This window comes from Nyctereutes procyonoides, unplaced genomic scaffold (genome assembly GCF_905146905.1).
Source record: "Nyctereutes procyonoides isolate TBG_1078 unplaced genomic scaffold, NYPRO_anot_genome, whole genome shotgun sequence".
Lineage (NCBI taxonomy): Eukaryota > Metazoa > Chordata > Mammalia > Carnivora > Canidae > Nyctereutes > Nyctereutes procyonoides.
Genome location: NW_026575159.1, coordinates 13,437,246 through 13,463,625, shown reverse-complemented (window position 1 = coordinate 13,463,625; position 26,380 = coordinate 13,437,246). Strand labels below are relative to the sequence as shown.

Sequence of the window (26,380 nt, the reverse complement as noted above, 5' to 3'; positions counted from 1 at the left end):
ACAATAAAATTGTTATTCTCATTCGCCTTTGTATCTTCAAACTAAGTAGAACAATCTCAGTATGAACTGTTGGCCAGCAGAAGCTATTGGAACCTGCTATCATTCAATGAGAAGACAATATGGAGGAGTGCTTAGATAATAAAGAGGAGGCCACCCCTGTATTATAATAGGAAAGTAGTAATTTTGTGCAGGATTGGGACAAGACAAAATGGTATGAATATATACACTTAAAGTTTCTAATCTGTTAATAAATCCCAGATGCAGAATCATTATTATTTCACTCAGTTTAAGAAAAAAAAATATACTGGGGGCCCTAAGTGGCTCAGTCAGTTGGGTGTCCAGCTCTTGCTTTCAGCTCAGGTCATAGTCTCAGGGTCATGAGATCCAGCCCCACATTGGTCTCTGCACTCAGCAGGAAGTCTTCTTGAAATTCTCTCTCTCCCCCTCTCTCTGTCCCCTCTTCCTGCTCTCTCTCTCAAATAAATAAATAAAATCTGAAGGAAAGAAAGAAAGAAGAAAAGAAAGAAAGAAGAAAAGAAAGAAAGAAGAAAAGAAAGAAAGAAAATTCTGCTGTGTGCTGCCTTGAGTCTTACAAATAATTGCTTTCTACTACTGAACATGCTTTATGGTCACGATACCCATTTTAATTGTATCAAGTATTATAATCAGCAGATTCTAGGAGATACTTCAATACAGAAACTACCAGAACTTTATGTTTGATTCTGTCTCTGAATTTCAGTTTAATCTTGCTCAAGGCCTTTATTTATTTTTTTAGACACATTGTTTATGTATGAAAGGCACAGCTAAGATATGAAGAAAAACTCATGTTTTAAAACAAAGAAAAGAGATCATTTTCATGATACAGAGTCCTTCAGAATATATCAAGGGTGTGATTGATTTGCTTCAAACTGCCACTGGAAGAAAGGAAAACATAGCTTACCCTTATTGCCAATGGGCCCAGTCTTGCCAATGTTGCCCTGGTCTCCTGCATCACCCAGCTCCCCCTTAATTCCTGAAAAGCAAAGCATGTCATCTTTATATGCTAAGGTCTTATATTCCCTTTGAAGATGTGGCTAACACATGATATGCACTTGAAGGAAATACCAAAAGTGCATTCTTCTATCTGTGGTATGCGACACACATCCTGTGCTTTTTTTATCTACCTTAATAGCATTATAGTGTTTGTATTAAAACTAAATGTGGCTAAGTATGAAAATCCTGGACCCAATAATATTAAAATGCTTACCAACACAATACTTCTAAAAGGTCTATAGTAGAGGATGTTTAATCTAAAGGTCAAATAAAGGGCTGAGCGGAAGAATTCTTATATTTCATTCTAATTCTATTCCTCTGCAGCCCCTTTTTGGCTTCACTTTGAGAGCCTATTGCTTCCCTATTTTAAGATTTGACTATCTTAGGGCAGCCCGGGTGGCTCAGCAGTTTAGTGCTGCCTTGGGCCCAGGGCGCCATCCTGGAGACCCGGGATCTAGTCCCACGTCGGGCTCCCTGCATGGAGCCTGCTTCTCTCTGCCTGTGTCTCTGCCTCTCCCTCTCTCTCTCACTGTCTCTCATGAATAAATAAAATATTTAAAAAAAATAGAACCTCTTATCTTTAAAAAAAAAAGATTTGACCATCTAGCCATTTTTTAGAACAGGAAGAAATGTATAATCATAAAATCTAGTGATCAAAGGGACATCAGTGATTGTCCCACCAATTTTTCATATATATATATATATATATGAAATATAAATATAATATAAATATAAATTTATATTTAAATATAATATAATATTATAATATATAAATATATTGTAAATATAAATATAATATAAATATATCATATTTTTATATATGATATATTTATATTATATAAGTATATAAACATAAATATATATAGTTATCAATTTTGTTTCTTTGTATGATGACTTAAAAAATACCTAACAGCTATAAAACTATCTCTGTGATAATTTTGCAACTATTTGTATATAATTATAAAATATTGTACATATTTATAGAATAAGAAGAGTTTAAATCAGTATTTCTCAATTTGAGATCTCAAAGGCCTGTGAGTTCTTTTTTTTTTTTTCTCTTTAACTTTCTGAAGATTTTTGAAATCAGTGGTCTATGACCACCGCCTTGTAGCAGTTGGCAGGAAATATGTCCGATGCTTGGAAGACACACACTTACACATCATGTCTAAAGCTATATTTTGGTGAGATTGCTCTTGCTTTGTGAGTAAAAACACTCTTTAATAGCCTTTGTGTCATTCTCATCTTCTTTGCTCTGCTCTTCCCATACCCCACCATTTGCTGACAGCTCTTGAAAATAGGTAACTCAATGGATCAGACAACTCTTTTGAAGTTCCGTATCTTCCTCCTTACGCTCTAGGCCACCCAAAAAGAGTTGTTTAGCAGTGGCTTCTGAGAAGAGACATAGCTATCAACCCAGCTATATTTCTAAAACTCAGGGTTTCTTAGATGTTTCTGGAGACTGCTATTCCCTACAGCTCCTGGAGTGTCCACTCCTACCCACCCCAAGAAGGCAGCTTGAGAAATGCATTGAGTCCTATCGACAGTGTCATAGGAGCTCCCTGGTGGTGAGTAAATTCCCATCTGAAATACATTTCATTTTTCTTTGGAGCAGAGAGTGTTACAAAAGCTGACAATTTCCAGGGCAACACCAGTAGAGAGAGAAAGCAATTCTAATATTAGAATGTCAAATTCATGTCATTGCACTTACCTTTCGGCCCCATGCGTCCCACTTTTCCATGTTTCCCCTCCTCTCCTGGATCTCCTTTTTCACCATCATCTCCTTTTGAAATGGAAAATGAATGAGTATAGCAGCCCAAATAATAACATAGCACATCCTTTCCAGGTTATGGTGGTGAAGATGGTTGGAATCCATTCCTCAGCTCAGTGCTTGCCTTATAACTCCAATGTGACTATGTGTATTGGCCCACATGGACTGGACACTCAGGGGAAGGGAGGACACTTCTGGCATCTTTTGTCTTTTATTTTTTCCACATTGTTGGGGGAGGTCATTAGGGGATGTGATCACCCACTGGCCTATACCTAGAATTGACCTGGGAAGTCAATCAAAAGCTTCTCCTCTTTCCCTGTCTTGAAATGTATGAGCCCACTGTTCCCACAGTGGGAGCCATTTCAAGGAGGCAGCCTTGAGAGAGTGAGTTGTTGAGACCATCTGGCTGGTATATGTGTGACTCAACCCTGATAAGGCTTCTGTATAAACTTTTGAGACTGGCAGACGTGTGGAGACCTTTTCTTACCACCACTGAAGATAAGCCTCATATGTAACTTCCCTTGCTTATTAAAACAACCACCTACCAATCTGGATTGATCCGCTTTGTTTCTTGGTTCTCCCTTGCTCTCAGTGTATGTTGAGGGAGGGCGTCAGGGAACAGTTTCAAATTTTCTGCAAGAAATTATCATTTTTGCAAACCTACTAATTTTATGCTCAAAGAACTATCTTTAGTGGTGATTTTCTGAGAACTTTGGTTTGACAAATCTTTTTTTTTTTTAATTGAAATGTAGTTGACAATATTACATTAGTTTCAGGTGTACAACATACTGATCTGACAAGTCTATAGATCTTGCTATGCTCTCCACAAGTGTAACTGCCATCTGTTCTCATGTAATGCTATTACAATACCATTGACTATATTCCCTATGCTGTGCCTTTCGTCTCTGTGATTTATTCATTTCATAACTAGAAGCTTGTACTTCCTACTCCCCTTCACCCATTTTGTTCATCTTCCTACCTCCTTCCCCTCTGACAACCACCAGCTAGTTCTCTGTGTTTATGGGTCTGTTTCTGCTTTTTGTTTATTCGTTCACTTACTTTGTTTTTTAGATTCTACATATAAGTAAAATCATATGGTATATGTCTTCGTCTATCTGACTTATTTTACTTAACATAATACACTCTTGGGGATCCTTGGGTGGCTCAGCGGTTTGGCGCCTGCCTTTGGCCCAAGGCGTGATCCTGGAGTCCCGGGATCGAGTCCCATGTTGGGCTCCCAGCATGGAGCCTGCTTCTCCCTCCTCCTGTCTCTCTCTCTTTCTCCCTCTCTTTCTCTCTCTCTCTCTATCATAAATAAATAAATCTTAAAAAAAAAAAAGATTCTCACGGAGTCTTTTAAAAAGAACCCATAATACACTCTAGGTCCATCCATGCTGTTGCAAATGGTGAGATCTCATTCTTTTTTATGGCTAAATAATATTGCATTATGTGTATACATATACATACACATATACATTATATGTGTGTATGTTTATACACATATATGTATATAAATATGTGCATGTATACATATTGCACATATTTATATGTGTGAAAAATCTTTATTTTTGCTGGAGAATTTGGCCAGTTCTGGAAACATGTACATGTACAAACATGCATGCTGATGTGTGATATATACATATACTACTTATATTTATATATAATTATCTAAATATACAAAAATTCTAAAAATATATAAATTATAATTTATATCTGTAAATTATTACTCTGTGACTGCATGCTTGAGAGCCTCAAAATTACAGGCATAGACCAGGAAGCTAAGAATAGAAGACAGCTAGGAATGGGGATGCACAGCGGTTCTGTGTGAGCAGCACCTACCTTAGTCATAGATGGGTCTAGCTTTAGTACCTTGCCCAGTCAAGGACTGAATAAGTGCTTTAATGAAAAGTGTCTGGGGAGCACTTGGGGGGCACAGTCAATTAAGCCTCTGACTCTTGATTTTGGCTCAGGTCATGACCTGAGTTGTGAGATCAAGTCCCACTTTGGGCTCCATGCTCAGTGGGGAGTCTGTTGGAGATTCTCCCTCTGCCCCTCCTCCTGCCCATGCTCTCTCTCTAAAATAAATAAATCTAAAAAAAAAAATAGATGTGTCCTGGACAGTAAATCAAAAGCCCTGGATTTTCACATCATGTTAGTCACTGATGAGTTGAGCAGACCTTCAAAATCAGTAATAGAGCTTACTGGCTTTGTAGTAAGACAGATCTGGCCCTTCTCAGCTTGACCACTCATTATCTGGAGAAATTTGGTTATGTGATATCCCTTTCTGAGTCTAATTTCCCCCTCCTGCAAATTAAACTAATAACATCTACCAAAAGAGGGTCCTTGTAAGAAGTTTAATAAGATAAAATGCATAAGAGACATGGAACATAATCCATGCAACAGTAGCTATTGTTATGTTTTACTTCATATTTGAGTTTCCTCATCCTTAATATGAACTTCATACCTGCACTCCCTATCTCTCTCAGTTGTTTTTTGACCAACAAGGTAAGTAGGTGAAGATGCTTTGAAAATAAAGAGCACCATACACACAATATTATGACCTGCATTATCACCACACCAATCTCAAGATAGGAAGGAGTCCTGTCCAGGCCTAGCAAAAAAGAAGTAGAAAGAAGTAAATAAAAGGCTTCTAATGACAAAAGTGAAGCTTCTTGGATTAGACAGTTTGGGAGAGAGAAAGTTGAGATGTTACTTATTTATTCAGAAAAAGCATGATCAACCTCTCTTTTTCTCACAGAAGAATATTAATATTTTAAGTGAAAGCATAAGTCAAGTATGGAATAGTTGGATTTCCAGGTCATGAGATTGGTTAAACATTAAAATACTTCACACGTGAAGCTCTAAAGTCTCCTTTCAGGGAAGGCTTTCAAAAAAGAACACACAGATGATTTGTGTGATCAGAACAGAGAGGTGAAGTGGATGAACTAAGCGGCATTTCTTTAGATAAACTTAATAGCAAATGTTTATTGAGTAGTTATAATGTATGCCAACACTGCTAATCATCATACCAATTCTAGGAGGTGGAAACTATTATGGTGCCATTTTATGAATGGAAAAACAGATTCAAAGAGGTTAATTTCTTGCACTTTGTCATAGAGCTTGTAGGTGGTGCAACGAAATGTGTGTCTCTGTGCCTGGAGATCCTTACCAATAAACAACTGTCCCTTCCAATTTAGGATACTGTGACCCTTAGCAGATTTGGGAGTTTAGATAATTTGACATTGTGCCAAATTTTTTGAGGATAGAAAAGGGAGATGCAGAAAGAATGACTGCTTTTATTCCTTTTTAAAAATGGAAAACAGTGGGGAAGAAAAAAATAGCCTAGTATCTCAATGACTTAATTCACAGGGAATGTATCCTTGAGGTAGTTCAGTATCACTGAGACTTGGCTTTGCCACTCACCATATGAGGGAGCTTGGGAAGTCCTTGACCTTTTCTAAGCCTTGATTCATTCACTCATTTGTAGAATGGACAAAATACAAGTTTCTTGAGAGAGTTTTAGGAAAGATAAAATTGCAGAAGTATTTTCCTGTAGGAAGCCCCCTCCAACACTTTCAGGCTGGGCTAAATTCTCCTTTTAAGTACCTTCATGGTTGAAAATAATGAACTTTGTACTGACTGAGCCTATTTTTCTGTGCTGTTCCTTACAGTCATCTGGACCTGTGGGATGGCTGGGGTCATGGTTGATTTATTCTAGCATCCCCATCATTTGACACAGTGTTTGACTCTGGTGCTTAATGAATATAGTTGAACTGGATATATTTTGTTAGTCATAAAACATTTTACAAGTGTAATGGTAGTGTTTGCTGAATACTATGGGTCAAAGGGGTTCCTAGTCCTTGATACACATCCTATCACTTGATCTCTATAACAACCTTTGAGATGGATACTATTTTTAGCTCCATTTTTCAGATGAGGAAATGGGTCAAGAAAGGTTAATAACTTCCCAGGGCCACATAGCTTGCAAGTGATAAAGCCAGGATTCAAACCAGGGCATCTGCCTTCAAAGCCCATGTTCTAATCAAGCTGAATGATTGGGGACAAATTCTTGTTAACATTTCTGGGGTTGGAATTGTTCTTCTGTGCAATGGGACCAAAGACTGCATGTCCTGTTCACCAAAAGGCAAGATCAAACGCAGGCATGTATGTGAAGCACTTTGTGAATCATGAAACCACACAAATGTGAACTATTGGTGCTATTACTATTCTTCTTCCCTTCCCCATTCCTATGAGCTTTCCCTTTGATTTTCAAGCAAATATCTAACTGAAAGCAGCCAAACGAGTGACTTAGTCATCTACTGCTCCCTGGTGGCTCCTGATGGAGACCTGGGAGGGTGAAAATAGGATTATTATTCTTCTGACCTGTGTGCCTGTATTCCAGCCTGGTGGCGAGCAGGCTGCTGGCAGAGATGAAGTAAACAACTTGTGCCCTTGCCTTCAGCTTGTATCCTGAGTTCATTTGATCTTTGGGACTTGCTTTAATGAGAACAGAAGAGAGGTATAAAAGCAAGCTTTGGAAAGGATCCCCCACATGGCTCACAGTTGTCTGCTTTCATCCTCTTGGCAATATTTCATTGGATTAGTAGTGCAATTTAGACTTTCTTTTTTCTTTTAAAAATAGCTACTTACATTTTAAAATTAAATGAAAAGCTATCAATTGAAATGAACCAATTTCAATTTTACAAAAATGATTTGTTTTGGGCCCCCTAGGCCACCAGCTTGCTGTGATAATCTCTCTAGCAGAATTCCAGCAGAGCACACAGTTGACCAATTTTTCTTAGGTAAAGTTTTTTTCCCCAACAAGCAAAAAAGTCTTTTAAAATTAAATTCTAGTTTGAAATGAAATAGCTGAACCTAGGTCAGTACCCCCTGCTTAAAGGAAGCAATTATTAAAAATTAGTGAATTGATTTTGAAAAGGCTAAAGAAAATTCACTAGAAGCTGTACTTTTCCCACAGCCAAAATAATCTTATGGGCTAGAGGAAAGTTGTTGGCAATCCTTCTCCTGATCAGCCTTAGAACTGAGTAGAATAGATGGTATGGTGTGCTTTATTAATTGAGCCAGGACTTTTCTCTAGAATATATCCTCCCCATCTCTACCTACACCTTCTTGCTGATTGCATTCTCATTCATGGAAAGCTCTGTGGTCATATCAATTATTCCCTGGACCTCTCATATGCACCAGGTGTATCAGTATGGTCATACAATGGACTATCTCCCAGTACTTTGACGTCCTTGATCACAACCTTACCCTTTCACTGAAATATTCAGCCATTCTTGGGACCTACTATGTTTGCTTTTTCCCCATTCACTTAGTTCATCAGTCTCTCTGTGCCTTTACTTATCTCCCCATGTGTCCTGAATTCTTTCAACTCACTCATTCCTACATCACTCTCCCTAAGGCAAAAGGAGTGCCTTTCTTCGGTGAAGAGGGCTCTGGAGCAAGTTATCATTTTTCTGAGGCTCAGTTTCATCCATTAAATGGAGAAAACAATCATTACTTCATAGGATTGTTGTGTCCATAATGGGGACAATGCATGAGAAGTGTTTAGCCCAGTGCCTGGTGCTTGGTAAAATCATCTGTTCTTCTTTTAATAACTCAGAAGGTAGGTATAAGAATGATTATCATCCTCATCACCAGAAATGACATCTCTTTTAAATCTTCCTTTGTATTCACCACCTGAATCCTTATTTTTAATCATCACTTACTTTTTTACTTGATTATGTATACTAAGTAAATTTTCACATAAAGATAAATAAATATAAATATATACCCGTTACTGAGATTTAACAATTAACATATTGCCATTGCTCCATCTATGTATTTTTATTGATTTTTTTAAAAAAGTAAATTCCAGACATGACATATCTTCCTTAAATACTTCAGCAAATCTCTAAAAGATAAGAACATTCTCCTATGTCAATCTTAAGTTTTAATTGGCTACAGGGATTTACTAAAGTCATCTTTATAGAGTTCTGTGACCTTGTTTATCTTGGATCCATACTACTGTGCTGTATATAAACTAATAAAAAAAAAGAGGAGCAGACATTCAGAGGAGTAAACCTAGGTTTGGTGAAAACAAATCATGACAAAAATTCCATTTTTCTTCTGAAAGGACTACTAATAAATTGAGAAACGACCATGACTAGAGTGGCTGGAAGAAGGCACATTTCCACTGGTTATTCACAGAAGACTACAGTTCCTGTGAAGCTGGAGTGATGTTTTGGTGAAATCTGTGGGCTTCGCTCTTACAGATCCTGAATTCAATTTCTAATTATAGCCCTTTCCAGCTTTGTGAACTTAGGTATGGTATTTAACCTTTCAAAGTTTCTGTTTTATCTGTAAATAGAAATAAATAGAGTGCCTACCTGTTTAGTCTCCCAAACTGAGGGCTGTTTGCTTACTCTGAGACACATGGTACTTTGATTCATTTTGATAGCTTTATGATGGAAATTGCTGGTAGAGGAAGAAATCAATAAAAAGATTTCTTATTTCCTTTTTTCCCTGTCAAATATATTGCAGGTAATGTGTAGTATTACCTGTACTGCTCCTGCCCATTCCCTGAAGGTGGGATTTTTCAGCTCTCCAAAGGTCTTATACTCTAGAACTGGTGCCAAGAACTTGGTTAACAGGAGCCAACAGGAGAAGGTGACCTGTAATTTAAAACCAAGCATCTGCAAGCATGGCTCACTGACCCTCAAAGATAGCAGTGGTCATAAACTGTGGAGAGATTACAGACCCATGGTGACATTTCATCGCAGTTCTCTTTCCTCATTTGAGACACTGAGGGGTTTTTCTTCATATTTCTTTCAATGAAAGCATAAAAAATGAGCAAGCGTGATTTCTAAAAGAAAAATGGTTTGTAGACATTACTTTGTATCTTCATTACCATGAGGCAACTTATCTGAGACCTGACCTTGGCCAACCTGACTTAAGAGCAACAACAAAATAATAATAATAATAATAATAATAATAATAATAATAAACACTATACTCCATGAATAGAAAAAGGTCTTTCCATGACAGTAAGACAGACATCCTCTAAGAGATTTTCCAAGGCGTTTCCCAAACATTACCTTACTCAGTTATGATGAATGTGCTTGGAATAAGACCATCCTTGTAAAACAATTAATACCTTTCCTAATACATTCAAAACATTTGCAAACTATTTATTTTAGTCCTACAGCAGGAATATGGTTACAAAAGAACTAAGTTCATGTTAGTCTGTAGGAAACTGCTGCCTCTAAGGAGAAAAGCTGTCCAAGGGAGAAAGGAGCTCTTAACTAAAATGCAATTTGCCAAGGGTTTCAGCCTCAGAACCACAAGTCTTTGGAAACGTGGTCCTATGAGCAGAACAGGAATTTTGTAGTCTGTTATGGGCTGGATTGTTTCCTCACCCCCAAAATTCATATGTTGAAGCCCTAATCCTGGTACTTCAGAATGTAACTGTATTTAGACATAAGGCCTTCAAAGAGGCGATTAAGTTAAATTCTGGCTGTTTGAACAGTCCTAATCCAATCTGACTGGTGTCCTTATGAGAGAAGGAAATTTGGACACACGAAAGGATACAAAGGATGAATGCACTTACCCCTGAAAAGGCCATGTGAGGACATAGTGAGAAGGCAGCCATGTGCAAGCCAAGGAGAGAGGTCTTAGCTAACAGAGACCAAATCTGTCGACTCCTTGACCTTGCTTGGACTTCCAGCCTCAGAACTGCAAGACAATGACTTCCTGTTGTTTAAACCACCCACTTTGTGTTTTTTTTTATTATGGCAGCCCTAGCAAAGTAATTCATAGTCAGAGACCTGGGCTCAAATCTCTACTTAACAGCTCTTTAATATTATAGTGAATAAGTCCTCTCTCTGCTTCAGTTTCCTAAACTAGAAAATTGAGATAGTTACACTTACGCAGTTGCTTAAAGATTAAATAACATTATAGATGACAGAGCTAACAGGATCCCTGTGCATTGCATGTGCCCTTATCGACCCGCTAAATATCTCGTATGCCATGGGAATCTACTGCTTTCACCTTCCTGGTACCCTCAATTTGTGCTTCCAATAACGGCCCCACACATTTCCAAAGGAAACCATATTCATTTATTCTTCGTCCATGTGGTTTGAACCTAACCCACAGTGATTGGTACAGCAGTGGGCATGTGCCATAGTAAGAGCCAGTGAGTCTCAATTTGGAGATAAGCCTCCTCAATAACTCAAGCAGTTACAACTTGCAAAAATGGAGACTTGTTCTTGGGGTTGCAGTGAAGACAGACTATTATTGAAATGTCTGAATCTATTTTACTGCCATGAAGGGAGAACCTTCTTTAAAATGAAGTCATTATTGAGGAATATGGTATGAAGGCTGAGTCCTGAGCACATTGCTCCAGACAGGATGTAGCACAGCTTGAGTCCTGCCCTGTGACATGACACCATAGATTCCCCTTCTTGCCTCTGTTTGTTGGTCTAACTAACCAGTTTCAGCTTGGTTTGTATTTGGTTTCTTTCGCTTGCAAACACAAGTTTCCTTACTAATAGAACTACTAGACACAGATCAGGAAAATGAGAGCCTTCCTCTGAGGAAATGAAAACCTTAGGTGAAGATGGGCAGGTAAGTATGTGATTGTTGTGATAAATGCTGGAAGAGCAGCTGTTACAGGAGCATAAGGAGGAAACACCTGTCTCTACCTGCTTACACCTGAAACTTGCATATTCTTTCTCTGGATAATGTAAATAGGATCCCTTGCCCTGGACTCCATCAAAATAAATTTGTATCTTCAGGTAAGTGAAAACTAAAATACAAATTTGTCCTTATGTATGAGGCAGGCTCATACTAAAACATTCTTATCAATAAAAGTTTGTGTGGATTTTTATCTTCCATTCAAACCATGCTCACATGTGTTTGGCTCACATTTCACCTCCTCTCCCCAGGAGTCTGCTCAGTGCAGACTTTTCTGCTGCCATCTCCCTCTTCAACCATCAGGATTAATCTTTTTAAGTTACCCTGAAGCGAACACCCCCTGTACATCACAGCATCCACCACACTGTGTCAGATGATGGGACAGGTCAGGGAAGATACCCTATTTCCTTTGTGTCCCTGGTTCTTGGCACAGAGGCTCAGATGCAACAAGTGCTTTCTCAATGAAGGTTTTCAAAGAAAAGGAATAATCTTAAAGTGAAGATTGGTAAATGTGAGCTTAGTGACAATACAGTCACATAAGTTGGTAATTGATTGAAATGTCATTCTCACAAATGGCTGATTAATGAATGGACTTGAGTTGGCCAGTGGAGAAGTCTGTGTGATGGCTTGTGATCTAGGAGGGCAGCCAGACTGGCTCTACTGTTCCTTCTGCCCCATATTTTTGCTTCCTCCTCTTATTTGCTGGTGTCTCCCAATATCACTGCCATGCTCTAATCTCCCAGGCTCAGTACTCAAATTGGTTTTGGCTATTCGTCCTTCCTAACTTCCACTTTGATTCTTACTTTTTCTCCTTTCTTTTTCCTCTTATTCTATCTCTCTCTGTCCTCATACTCCAGCCCCTAGTCCTTGCAGGTGGCCTCTAAATGGTCTTCATGGTGTTCTATTCACTAGTGACTCCAAGTACCTAGAATAGTGTCTGTTCAATGAACAACTGTTGAAATACTGATTTCCTTACATCTGAGCTTCACTTTTTCAAATCATCTTGCAGACTGATCTTTATAAAAAATCACATTTTCATTACAAAACTGCTCTATTCAAAACATTTCAGCAGTTCCTCTGTATTTCTAGGCCACATCCAATCAAGTTAGTCTAGCATTTGGACTTTCACAGACTGGGCATCAGTAGAACTTTCTAGCATTATTTTCTGACATTGACTTTCATAATCTTCTATTCCTGTTCAACTTGTTTATTCATTGTTCATTAAAATGTCTTTCAATTCATGCCTCCATTGAAAGGCTTTTCTCTCTGTTTGAAGCTCATCTCTTTGGAGGAAAAAAAGCAGAAGTTAGAAAAGAAAAGAAAGATATCTTTGACCATATAAGAAATTAAAAGTTTCTATGTGATAAAAGGAGTCACATCAATATATAGAGTTTGTAAACAAATATATGACAGACAAGGACAAAATCAAACACTAAGACATCAAAAATGATTAATATTCTTAACATGCAAAAGCTTTTGCAAAAAGACAATAAGTGAAATAAAAAGGTGATCTAAAAATATAAATAATAAATAATAGATGAACAATGCCCATACTCACTACTCATCAGAAAAATAGTATATATGGAAATGTCTATATCATATTCTGCCATCAGAATTAGTAACAATTTAAAAAGACTATAGCATTCAAAGATGCCATAGATGCAGAGAGTACTCACTCATTGCTTCCGGCAACATGAATTCCTACAGTGTTTCTGGAAGCTAGTCTGTCAATAAGAATTAAAATAAAGAATCCACACCTTCCATTTTACCTTAGGGGATCTATTTCATGGGAATAACTTTAAGAACTAACATATAGGGACACCTGGGTGGCTCAGTGGTTGAGCGTCTGCCTTCAGTTCAAGGCGTGATCCCGAGATCTCGGGATCAAGTCCCACATCGGGCTCCCTGCAGGGAGCCTGCTCTTCCTCTGTGTATGTCTCTGCCTCTCTCTGTGTGTCCCTCATGAATAAATAAATAAAATCTTAAGAAAAAAAAGGACTAACAGATATATGTGTGTGCATATTTATATATATGAGAATGTTTGTAGTGGCAAAAACAAAAACCACAAACAATCTGAAAGTGTATCATCATGAAACTGATGAAAATACCAGTAGAAATATTGTGCAGAAATAATGTGTTTAGAAAGACCTCTGAAGAAGACGTGATCTCCATGTCATATTATATAAAGAAAGTCTCTTGGAGAGTCATATGCATATGATACTATTTAGAAGAAAGAATAAACAAACAAAAATATAGAGCAATGTGTTAATACCAAGCTATTAATGATGGTTACAAGGGATAAGTGGGTCTGGAAAGGGAAGAGTCACAGTAAAAAGTGAGATCATTAGCATTTTCTTTACACATCTTTATTCAGCACATATTTTCACATGCTATATTTTTTAATTAAATTTTTTATTTAAATTAAATTTATTTAACAAATATTGTATTGTTAGTTTTAGGGGTAGAATTTAGTGATTCATCACTTGCATGTAACACCCAGTGCTCATTCCATCTCATGCCCTCCTTAATGCCCATCACCCAGAAACTCATTCCATTCCCCGCCTCCTCCCCTCCAGCAACCCTCAGTTTGTTTCCTAGAGTTTGGCATCTCGTATGGTTTGCCTCCCTTTCTGTTTTCATTTTATTTTATTTTTCCTTCCCTTCCCCTATGTTCATCTGTTTTGTTTCTTAAATTCCACATATGAGTGAAATCATATGGTATTTTTCTTTCTCTGACTTATTTTGCTTAATGTAGTACACATGCTATATGTTTAAACAATCATGAAATACTCTTCCAATTTGAAAAATATATCATAAATAATGTAAAGAAACTGTGGAGCTTCTCTCCTTTTATAAATTTTACCTATTAGCCTTGTCTCAAATTCTAAATTCTCTGAATTTATTGATAGAATTATTTCCTTGGTAATTCACCATCTGGTTCCTTGTTACTACTCTCTAATTGCTGCCTTGGAGTATTATTTTAAAATGCACTGTTATTTAACTTTTTGTATTAATGTCAACTACTTAATTATAGTGTAAGTTTCTTGTTTTGAGGGCAAATATTTTACACTTTGTTCTCAAGAGCTACTCAAAACTTCACAATTTGCTCACTCATTCATTCCTTGAACAAATATTTATTGAGTCTCTACTAGCTACAAAGTCCTCTGTTCAGTCCTGGGCATACAGCACTGTCTCAGACCAGACATGATCTAAACCTAAAAGTTTGGTGGGAAGGAGACACCAAACAAGGTCTTATAAATGTTATGAGCATTATGAATAGGAAATTGTCATGTGTGTGGTTGGCAACTAATAAGGTAGGATTTTTGAAAAGATCAATGCTCTTTTTCCTTCTCCCTGGTGAGGAGATTTGGCTTTTATTCATCTATACTGCTCTTTCCTCAAATGACAAGATAATGTATCAAATAAGGAAATAGAATAGAAAATTTTTTCCTCTATAATTATGCTAAACAAGGCAAGGAAATACAATAGGTAAAGACATCTATTGTGATTAATTTATCTAATAATAATATCAATGATACTAGTGAAACAACTATGTTTACTGGGTGCTTCCTATGATCCAGTCCAGGTTGTCAATGTGTATGACCATGACATCAACCAATCCCTTTATTGTGCTCCATCAATTTCAGAGATCCATAAACTTTATTCCCCTTGCAGCTACTTTTTGAATAACCTAGCAAAGAAAAGTGGATTTCAAGGATCCTGCAGTGTTTCTTACTTGAATTACAAAGACCTCCTTTTTGCAGGTTTATTTGGTTTAAGAAGAATTACTACATGGAACCTGTAAGTCTTTTGTAGTCATTCCATGTCTGAGCAACAGGGAGGAAAAAAAAAATAACATTGTACTTAATGAAAAATACAATATTAAGATTTGTTGGGCAGGTTTTCTTCCTCCTGCACATATCATTCATTATTAAAATGCATTCACAGCCAAGTCAGTAGTAACAAATGCAAAGAGAAACTCCATCCATCTAGGATGAAGTGGCGTGCTTCTGCAATACAATGCAATTGTTAAGAGCAGAAGATCTGGGATCTGAGGGCTTAGTTCAAGTCCAAGCTCCATTGAGACCTCACTGGCAACCCCTTAAATTCCATAAGTCGAAGTCCCCTATTAGTACATCAGAATAGTGAAATATCTCCCTTACAGTGTTGTTGAGAGAAGTAAATGTGATAATGCATATGAAACGTCAAATGGTGCCTGGAATGCCGTGAGCGCTTGTGAAATTTGTGTTATAACAATTATCATCCAACAGCCACCCAGAATTTCTAGGCACTAGAAATTAGAGGGATAAAGAAGAGGCCAAGGGCAGGCAATACCCCTTTTAGCACATATCATGGCTGTGCAGATTTGTAACTCCCTGGCCGATGTGTATTTTTGCTTCCAGAGATTTGTGCCTCTGGCATTGAAACGTTTACAACACTCTATAGATGTAACACACAATATTCTGTCTAAAATTTCTTTCAGTACAAAGTGGGGCAGAAACTAATGTAAAGAAAACGAATAGCATTATAAGTAATAACTATGATTATATCCCAACATCCCAATCCATGGACATCCCACCTATCTGTGAGAATAGCAGTGTCCTCCCTGATGAGTCCACTAAATGAGACAAGTTATAAAAGCCATGAGTCAAGACAAATAGTGTTATTTGTTTTTGTAGAGAAGAAATACCTAAAAAATATTTACGGTATCTATTTTCAACTGCCTGCTGGACTTTTCCATCTGGATGTCCAGAGGCGGTTCAAACTGTTCAGAACTCATTGTAATCAGCCAATTTTACTTCTGAAATCTTTCTCTAATCCCACCCCTTTCTCCCTACCCCAACAACACTAATTCATCTCCAGTTTTTAGTTCATGATCCACCAGGAGCTTCTCACGTCCTTTCAGTCCTCTAGCCTATCTTCGACTCAGCCAAGAGATTTGTCTACTTGAAAAAAAGTCTAAGTTGCTTCATTCTCCTACTCAGACTTCCACTGGCTCTTCTGGTTTAACATTTGGCTAGTCAGACCTGATACAATCTTACAAGTTCTACAGGATGCCTATGAAAACTGAAAAAAAAGGAGAAAGAACATCCACAGTATAAGGAATATTAGATTAACAAAGTGTAATGAGTTTCCATTTACAATGAAGCCATTGGCTAGATTAGGGAAAACATTCTATGCTCTATGTTCTTGAAAAATTGATTCTATTTACCTAAAAGGAGGCAGAATAACACTCAGTTTTTCCTCCATCAGACACCTCTGTTCCAACAGTAGGTCTCTATGATGAGAAAGTGATGTCAATAATTTTGTTGCATTAGTGATGCATTTTGACATGGCACAGTACTGTGCCCTAACCTCCCACACCCGCATGTATTTCTAATTCCAAAAAGTAAGATAGGAAGGAATACAGGAAAACAGGCAGTAAAATGATAGATTTGGGGGAGATTCAGTTCTCAATGGGAAAGCCTTGTAGGCAGGTGCAGGAATACCTTGGCGTCAGTGAATGCTGAGCATTTTAATTTTGCATACTCTCATCTGTGCATAGCTAAAATGTTAGAGCATCAGGAAGAGAGAGCAGGAGAGAGTTCCACATTAGCATGGTCGGGTCACCTTAGAATAATACTACCATTGCATTGCCTCCCATCAGGGTCCTCTAAGTTAGGAAAGAAGGCCATATCCCTTGCTTTTGTATGCTCCATATGAGCATTATTTCAGTGTATTTGGTTTGTCTATGGGCCACTAGTGACGTTGCCCCAGGATCACTGGTGGCATGGTCTAGCTTTGCTCTTCAAGTGCTAGGATAAATCCATTCTAGAGACTTTCCTTTGTAATATATCCAAGTCCCTCCATCTCTTTGGGGACTTTGACTTTGGTCTGCAGCAAATTGTCACACTTGTATCACTCCATCTCCCAAGTTCCTTGGACGTAAGGGGCTATTTGGTCACTCAGCATGTAGTATGAAGCAGGTGGGGGGGCGGGGGGTACTTTGGCTCTGAATGTCCAAAATTCTCTTCTACATTTTTGTTTATCTCAAGCAAGGTAGAACACCAACATTTAAACTATTTTTGACTGCACTCAATACTGTAATGTCTCGCATATACACTCATCCCTGGCTGATGTCAAATAAATGACCCTCAGAAGGGTTACAGGCAAGAGTAGTGTGCTTTAGTTCCTTTACTTTATTATTTATTTACTTATTTATCTCCCTTTTTAAAATGGGAATAATGATTCCTATAGTATGTCAATGGAGCTAAAGAAAAATAACTGATAAACCCTTTGTAAATTCTAAAGACTCATATAATTTAACAGATACAAGTATTGTCAAGGGGCCACAAGAGACCTGAAATGATGGTCTAGAATTTTTAAATCAAGAACAATCACAATAAATATTTTGAAAACAATTAAATTATTCAGATGCTACTTCAATTGAGGCTCTGAGTGTCAGTTTTTTACTATACGTATTTATAATTACAGTTTATAAAAGATCAGAGAATGCTCTAGAATATAATTTAAAGAATTTTATAAAATTATAGAATATTGCAGATCAAATATGTGGTATAAAAACCAGACAGACTGGTTATGGATTGCAATATTCAGAAAAGATGAAAAAGGCCAAATAACACCATTTCTAACAGAAGTAGAATTTCATGAATAAAAAAACGTGAGACTTAAATGGTGTCTGGCCTACACATATGATCGATGACCCAAGGCCAACAAAACTGCCTTTCTGGGGCACAGGAAAATATTCCTTACAGGAAGAAAAAAAGACCAAAAAGCAGAGAAAACATTCTTTCTCTTGAGCTTTGCTAATCCATGGTTTTTGAATACTTAAAGGGTCCTTGGCAATATGTCAAGGACAATACGAAGTGCTTTGTATGGTTTAACTCATTTCTTCTCACCATGGCCCTATGAAGTAGTCACACTTATCCCATCTTTTCTTACTGAAAAGAAAACTAAAGTTCGGTTTTGTGGGGTTTAACTCATTTAACTCATACCCCATTACATCCCTGGGGGTATTTACACTGTTATTATTCCTATTTAATTGATACAGAACATCAGGCTCAGTTGGAGAACAAGGGGAAGAAGGCAACAGGAGGGAAGAGAAAGAGGAGGCTCAGGTTTGTGAACTACTGATAAAAGTTGACTTCACAGTGGGATCACAATAGGCAGGAAATTGCATCAAGGAGCAGAAGGTGGTGGGTATTTCCCTGATGGATTTCTACTTGAGGAGCCAACTTTACAGTCTGTGAGCATTTCATTATGCATGTGGGAAGAAAGGGAGCTTATAGTAATGGAAAATGGAAGCTAATGGGAAAAATGAGGAGACCTAAGTCATATGCTACACATTTAATTTTCAAATTAAGCATTATCTCCATTTAAAAAATGAAGACACTAAAGCTTAAGGTCGCATGAACAGGTAAGTGGCAGAGCTCAAATTCAAAGTCCATGATCTTTGCCAGCATGCAAGTACTTACTACTATGGCCCTAGTGGTGACTGATGGATAGCCAAGTTATTGTGCAAGGGAATTGAGGAAAGGGGTGGCTTGGGTAAAGAATACATCCTTATTAAAATGAAACAAGCTAATATTTTTTATCATTATCATTCAGTACCCCCTGACTCATCTTTGCTCACACTTTGATTGACTGGAGTTTTACTCTTCCCTTTCTGGTCTAACCTTGAGATGCTTTCTTTGCATCTACCCAAAGGAAAAAGGAGAAGAAAAATGGTCCAGAGCACCCTGGTCAAGCCACTTAAAATTTTGGTCTGTCTTTATGCATAAAATACATATTAAAACTCTCAATGAAAGAAGGCAGTGCATTAATACAGTTAATATAAAGGTCTTGGGAAAATACCTACTTGCTTAACCTCTCTGATAAAGCTGCCAGAAAGAAATTAGCAACTTAATTTATATCAAGGTGACCGAGCTAAAACAATTCTGTACCATGTTTATACATTGACCTCACAGAACTCCTTTTCTAATGTTAATTTATAAAATTAAATGAAGAATCATTTCATGCTTAATGAGAATGATAAAACATGAGGATGATGATTTAAATGGCAGAATGGAACAATGACTGGCCTGGCGATTAGAATCTGAATTCCAGTTCTAGCCCTGCCACCAGTTAATCACTGTGTGACCTAAACGAGTTATTTTTACCTCTCTGGGCTTCAGCTTTAACAAATGTAAAAACAACTAGGATTAAAACAAATTATCTCTGATAGTTACATTATGGGTAGTAAGACTTACAATTTGGCTGTGAAAATAATCCAGACATTCCCGGGCATATCTGGCCATCTGTTTGGGAAAGTCAGGAGAAGGCTTGTTTGCACTGGAGGCTGAGAAGTTACCTGGAAAAAACTCAAGTTGTGCCAGTTGCTAGGATCCAGAGACTGAAGGGGTATCAGATAGGGCCCTACCATGCAAATGACATTTGAGCTAAAACGTAAATGAGGAGAAGGAATGATCCTTGGGGAGATCTGGCCTGGGGTAAGTTTGAGCCAGACAGAAGAAACATCAAGGACAAAGATATTGGGCAATATATTGCCCAATATTTTGGGCAACAATGAGAGACAAAGCAAGGATGCCTGAATCAGACTACAAGTGGAAAAGCAGTTTGATGTAGGAGAAGTAGGGAGAAGCCAGATGGATTACAAAAAAGCTTTTAGGCCACACACACAAAAGTCATTGGGGGGAAAAGCTCCTAAATAAAGAAGCTAATGGAATCCAACATAAGCAATAAGGCAAAATATCTTTAATTTTCAAACAAACTAATGAAGTAATGGAGTTGATTATCAAAAAGGAGGGATATCATTACTTTCAGCATATTTTAATATCCAGTACAATGTTGAGCTGTAAGGTTGTGTGAACATTATGTTCTTAGGCATCGTTGCATCCATTTCTTATCACAAAGGGGTCAGTAGACTATATTTTCAAACTTGATTCTGATAGAAACCAGCAGATGTCATGGAATGGTACTGGACCCAGAGCCAGGAGGCCAGGGCTAAAGTTAAAATTGTGTATCTGTTCTTTAAGTATGTGAGAGACCTTGAGAGTTCTACTTGGCCTCGTTGAGATTGTTTCCTTATCTTTTAAGTTTAAAGTAATTGCTGTCACATAGGGCAATTGTGAAAATTAAACAAGATAATCTACTTGAAAATACTTCGGAAATTATGAATCATCACTCAAATATTTATTATTTCTACATTTCTTTTGAACATTTCTTATTAAAATTTCTTGCCACTGCTGTTTTCAAGTAAAACCACTAGAGGTCAGAATTTTACACGAATTGTTTAATAAAGAAACCAGGAAGGTGGGAAAGACATTTTCTACTAAACAGCACAAAATAATAAATTTAGGCATAGAAAGGAAAATAAAGATGGCTTTCAACAGAGAAGTTTTGATAATTGGAACATTACTGAACCCCAACATTGTTACTCAACAGACTTAGATAAACAAGGAGAAGAAGGAAAAATAAATAGAATTTAATTATCTATTTATGATGTCTACACTGCTTAAAGTATACATTTATTAGCTTATATTATTCTTAAAACAGTTCCCTAATGAAGCACTTTGCAAATAAAAGAACTAAGCACAAATATATGTTATAGCATACTGGAGATCAAACAGATTGAATTCAATGTCTTTCTTCCCACCAATTTATGCTTGGGAAATAATGCAGTAAAAAATGGTGAGTCGATATTGGACAATATATTATATGACAGGTTAGCATTACTTGTTTTCCTCTTGCAACTCTAAATAGTTTATTTAGTTCCCAGACTTCCAAATGCATTTAAAGAAAACGCCTTTTATTGTTTCTCAGAGTATCTAGAAGTTTCTAAGCACAGTACTGGTAACTATAGTATTGACATGATTTGCTGTAGAGAAAAATGATAGACCAGCTTGGTTGTAGGAAAAATATATTGAACAGAAGCAATAATTCAGTCCTTTAAAATGTTTCCTTCGCCAACAAGCTTGTTTTTCTTTATTGTTAGTATTTGGTTTTTGCAGAAATAAATATGCAAATCTGCCTTGTTCAGAGGTAGGGAGGAGCTATTATGTTCAGGAATGAAATAGGGTAGACGGCTGTTTGTGTCTTGAGAGATGACAAAAACTAACTCTTTTTTTTCATTTGTAGGCACAGCATCTAGCATGGTGCAGTGCGGAGGGTGGCAGAGAGGCGGTGATGGAGATACACAGGTTGCTCCATGCACATGAATATAGGCAATTTGCAAAGAAAAAACTGAGTCAACCGAGCCCTGAGTCCAACAGCTTGCAATCTAATATTCAGCTTGAAATGTAAACATGTTCTAGAATAAGTGCTTTAATTTGAAACCTTTAGCACCTAAGATGAGGCCTGAGATGTAGAAGATATTCCATACATTACATTCCAGAATTGTAGAGTGTCTTTAATAAGGAGGGAACTTAGGAATGCCTGGGTGGCTCAGTGAGCATTTGCCTTTGGCTCGCACTCTGTGCCACCAAACCTGTGTCCAGTGCCCCTGTTTGGAATTGTGCAATGGCAACTCTACCATCATATGACCGAATGGTGGAAGTTGCTTAAAGTAGCATCTTTCAAATACTTGGTGGCTTTACAGATATGCATGGCCTTGATAACTCAGGCAGTTTCACGGGTGTTCTTGAACCTGAAGATTTGAATTCCTTGATCTGCATGTGTTTGTTGGGCCGAGCAAGTAGGGAAGCATTTTCCAAAATGAACTTGACCACATACAGGCAGAGAATAAAACCCATTTTTAATGGTTTTCCTAGCCCGTTCTCCTCACGTCTGATCTGTCTCAGTTAACAAAGGATCAACACAGCGGACATTCAGGTTTTAACTACCTTTTTCTGTGCACAAGTTCCCACTCTCAATTGAGTGTTTCCTTCTTTGAGCTAACTATGTATCTGTCCACAGAGGACCTACAACATCCTCCCTGATTTCAGTAAAATGGAGACAGTAGACTGATCTAAAGCCAGATACCAAGAATTTAGACTGTGGTTAATGGGAAAGGATCCAGTAGGGCAGAGACAAGGAGAAGTGGTAGCTAGGAATGCCTGGGTGGCTCTGCAGTTGAGTGCCTGCTCAGGGCGTAATCCTGGGATCTGGGATTGAGTCCTACATCGGGCTCCCTGCATGGAGCCTGCTTCTCCCTCTGCCTGTGTCTCTGCCTCTCTCTGTGTGTCTCTTATGAATAAATAAATAACATCGTAAAAAAAATAAGAAGGGAACTTAGAATTCATTTTGATGCAAAGCCCTCAGGCTCTGGGGGAAGAAAAAATCATGCTAGGTCCTAGTTAGGAACGTAGTTCTGGAACCCCAGCGTTCTAGAGGACACAGGCTCAGGAAGAGTGAAGGATTTACATTGTTTGAAATCTTTGCAAGGTTTCTAGTGGGAAGGGGAACATTTTACATCAAGAAATTGGGACGCCTGGGTACCTCAGTGGTTGAGTGTCTGCCTTTGGCTCAGGGCGTGATCCCAGTCCCAGGATCGAGTCCCACATCGGGCTCCCTGCGAAAAGCTTGCCCCTCTCTCTCTACCTGTGTCTCTGCCTCTCTCTCTCTCTCTCTCTCTCTCTGTGTGTGTGTGTGTGTGTGTCTCTCATGAATAAATAAATAAAATCTTTAAAAAAAAAAAAAAGAAATGGGAATAGGAAGACCGTGACGAACAGGCTGCTGGTATCTAATAAAAATTAATTGCCCACTCTTCCCTCCTAAGTTTTTCCATTTATTGCTTATGGCACTAATATATGTTATTTGATGCATCTCTTATGCCTAAAATAATGCATGGCACTTAATAGGTACTCGATATGTTTTGGCCAAATTGGAATAAATAGAATTGCGGTACTGGAATGCATGGTATTTTGGAAGTTACTTTGACAAACTCTGTGCATTCTTCTAGCTTGAAAGCTGTAGTTTCTCGGCAAGGAAAATTGTTTAACAGTATTATTTCCAAATGGACTCTCTCATTTGCAGGGACAAGGAAAACTTAATTTTCAGCATTTTCCATGATACCCCAGGAATAACACAAAGTTATCTGTACATTATTGGAAAGTCCAATAATAGTTTTAAGTAAATACTTTTATTTCTAATCAAAACTTTCTTTTCTGAACACTTGCCCTTGCATTATTCATTATTCACCCAAGAAATTATTTGGAAGCCCCAAGGTCTCATTGTTACTCCCTGCATTTATTTTATGGTATCAAAGGTTAAAGCTTGGATTGCAATCTTAGGAGGAAATTAATTCACTGATTAAGAAAAATGCACTTTAAGCAATACACATTTAAATAACTGACAAGCATAGGGCGATGTATTTCTGCTTTTTCTGAAAGACCCTTTTTTTTCTACTTAAAATTTTAAGCAGCTGCAATTCTTCCACCCTATAGCCTGGAGAAACATAACATGAATTACTAATGAGGGAGCACCAATTTGCACTGCAGTGACCACTTTTAGAACAAAAGGGTCAGAACTGAAACCAGGAAAACAGCAGCATTTTTTATCAACCAGTTGCTTGAAGCACATTTAGACCTTGGCTCTACTTGAAAAAATTCTGCAATACTCTATCATCCTTCAGCTGAAGGCACTTGGGCCCAAAGACTCAACTTTCAATAAATAACTGTTCATTTATACACTACTTGCAATCCTTGACAAAATTTCTCTTCTTCATGGGAAGCCCACTAATTTATGAAATATATGAAAGATTTAATTTTCTTGTTACTGAGCTTTTGCCTGGCAACTTTACCAAAATCAGTGTTGAGAAAAGCATTTGAATAAAATCAGCCCAAGAACAGAGATGGTCTTAAGGAAAGTATTCCTGAAAGGCTGAAGTCTCAGCTTATGTTCCCCTGGAACAGCAGGGAGAAGAGAATTTTCCCCTGCCCTGGGTGAGTTCTACACCCTCCCAGCATTCTCCTACCTAATAACATCAAGGAAGGTTTTTAAATAGATAACAGGCCATTGAATTTCCAAAATAGAAGGAAAGGACGCTAGGGAGAAAAGAAAGTCATTGAGAGTTACAATAGGGTTGAAGGAGGAGAGAAGAGAGTTCACTTATCACTTATGAACATTTTGTTTCTTTCCTCACCTTTGGGTCCTGGTGCAATTGTGTGTGTGGCACAGACTTCAGTGGTAGGACGACTATCCATATCCAGACCTAGACTCTGAATTTGCAAAAGAAAGAGCACCAGAAGGATGAACTGGTTTCTTCGAAGTAGGGCTCCAAAGCCACTCATTGCTGTGGTTCTTCAAAAGAGGATTGCCCAGAAGTACCAAATAAGTAGCTTTATTTTAAATAAAACTTCTGCTTTAGGGAAGAAAAGTAAAGTATCTGGAGCACACATTCCAAAAAGGGCTACATAGACAAGTAGGAAGCATATCCTAGGCATATCCTAGGCTGTTTATTTTCTCAGTGTTCCAAATGGAACATACATTGTCCAGACTGTTTATTTTCAAGTGACAACAGTTTACTGGAAATTATCGCTGAACTAAACACTCGAGAAGAAACAACCCAGAGAATGGAGAGGATAGAGATGACTTCTGCTCAGTACATGAGCTGACAATTTAATATCCCATATTGCATTTGTATGTTGGGTTCCAGAAAGATTGAGCCAGAGATTGCTTGAATTACCTGCATATTATAGATACACCATGCAAGGCTTTGAGCTCTTCATAAGGAAATTTCATTACCTGTTTGTGGCAGCTGAATGCTAGTGCTCCCATTGCTCTTCGTGACCTTATTTCCTTCTCTTGTTACAAAGAATTGTCTTGGGATTAAATCCCAAAGGAAAGAACACCAGTTTTTCTGCAAAGCAATTGGCAATAGGTATCAAGAATATTAAAAAATGTCTATAGCCTTTGGTCTAGTGATTGCTTTTCTAGTACACTATTTTAAGAAAATATCTTGAAATGTGGACAAAGTTTTATTTAAGAAAATATGGTAAAAAGAGGAAGGGACATCAATCACCTAACAATGCATTGGGATTGGCAAATCGTAGTAAATACAAACATATGAGAGAGTATGACATGACCATTTTATTAAAATGATGTTTGTAGCAAGTTTTTGATAAAATGGGGGGAATAAGCTTATGTTATTATGTTTCTTAAAAAGCAGGATAGATATAGATAATAGAGATGCAGATATAGACATATATACAGGAATAGAAATAGAGATCATTCTTCCTTTCTCTATCTTCTATCATCTGTCATCTCTCTTTCTCCATCCATCCATCCATCCATCCATCCATCCATCCATTCATCCACCTATCTACTCCATCAACCCATGACCTGTATGAATAGCCTAGGTTTAGTAGGATATTAAAAAACTAGAACTAGAATCACATATAATAAGAGATGCCTTACCTTCTCTACTCTTGAGAGGCATGTTAACTAAGAGTTAGGCCAGAACGGGTTTTAGATCTACTTTCCTTGAAATTGGAAAAGAAGGACCTTATATATCCTCATAAGGGCTAATGAAGAATTATTTCTAAGAGATGTCATTATAAGTAATCATCAATCCAAGAAATACAGGTGTATTAGTTTCCTAGGGCTGCTGTAACAAAGTGCCAAAAACTGAATGGCTTAAATAACAAAAATTTATTGTCTCATAGTTCCGGAGGCTGGAAAAAGTGTGGGCAAAACCATGCTTGTTTTGAAGACACCAGGAAAGGATCTATTCCAGACCCCTATCCTACCAATTTCTGGTATTTGTTTGGCTTGTGACAGCACAGTTCCAGTCTTCACATGACATTCTCCCTGTGTGCATCTGTGTGTGTCTCTCTGTGTTAAATATTTCCCTTTTTATAAGCATACCATTCATAATGGATTAGGGCCCCTCCCCCTCAGTGATCTCATTTTAACTTGATTATCTCTTAACAATCTATCTCTAACTAC

At 37.7% G+C, this 26,380-nt stretch overlaps 1 protein-coding gene across 1 annotated transcript in view; it reads right to left on the bottom strand.

The window, feature by feature from the left end:
* Positions 1-24,863, bottom strand: part of COLEC10 (collectin subfamily member 10) — a 44,283-nt gene extending 19,420 nt beyond the window's left edge. Inside the window, exons 1-3 of the mRNA XM_055313901.1 lie at positions 24,576-24,863; positions 2,741-2,812; positions 941-1,012 (exon numbers count right to left, since the gene is read on the bottom strand). Coding sequence (XP_055169876.1) covers positions 941-1,012; positions 2,741-2,812; positions 24,576-24,723 — 292 coding nt within the window. The 5' untranslated portion in view covers positions 24,724-24,863. The remainder of the gene's footprint in view (positions 1-940; positions 1,013-2,740; positions 2,813-24,575) is intronic.
* Positions 24,864-26,380: the final 1,517 nt, after the last annotated feature.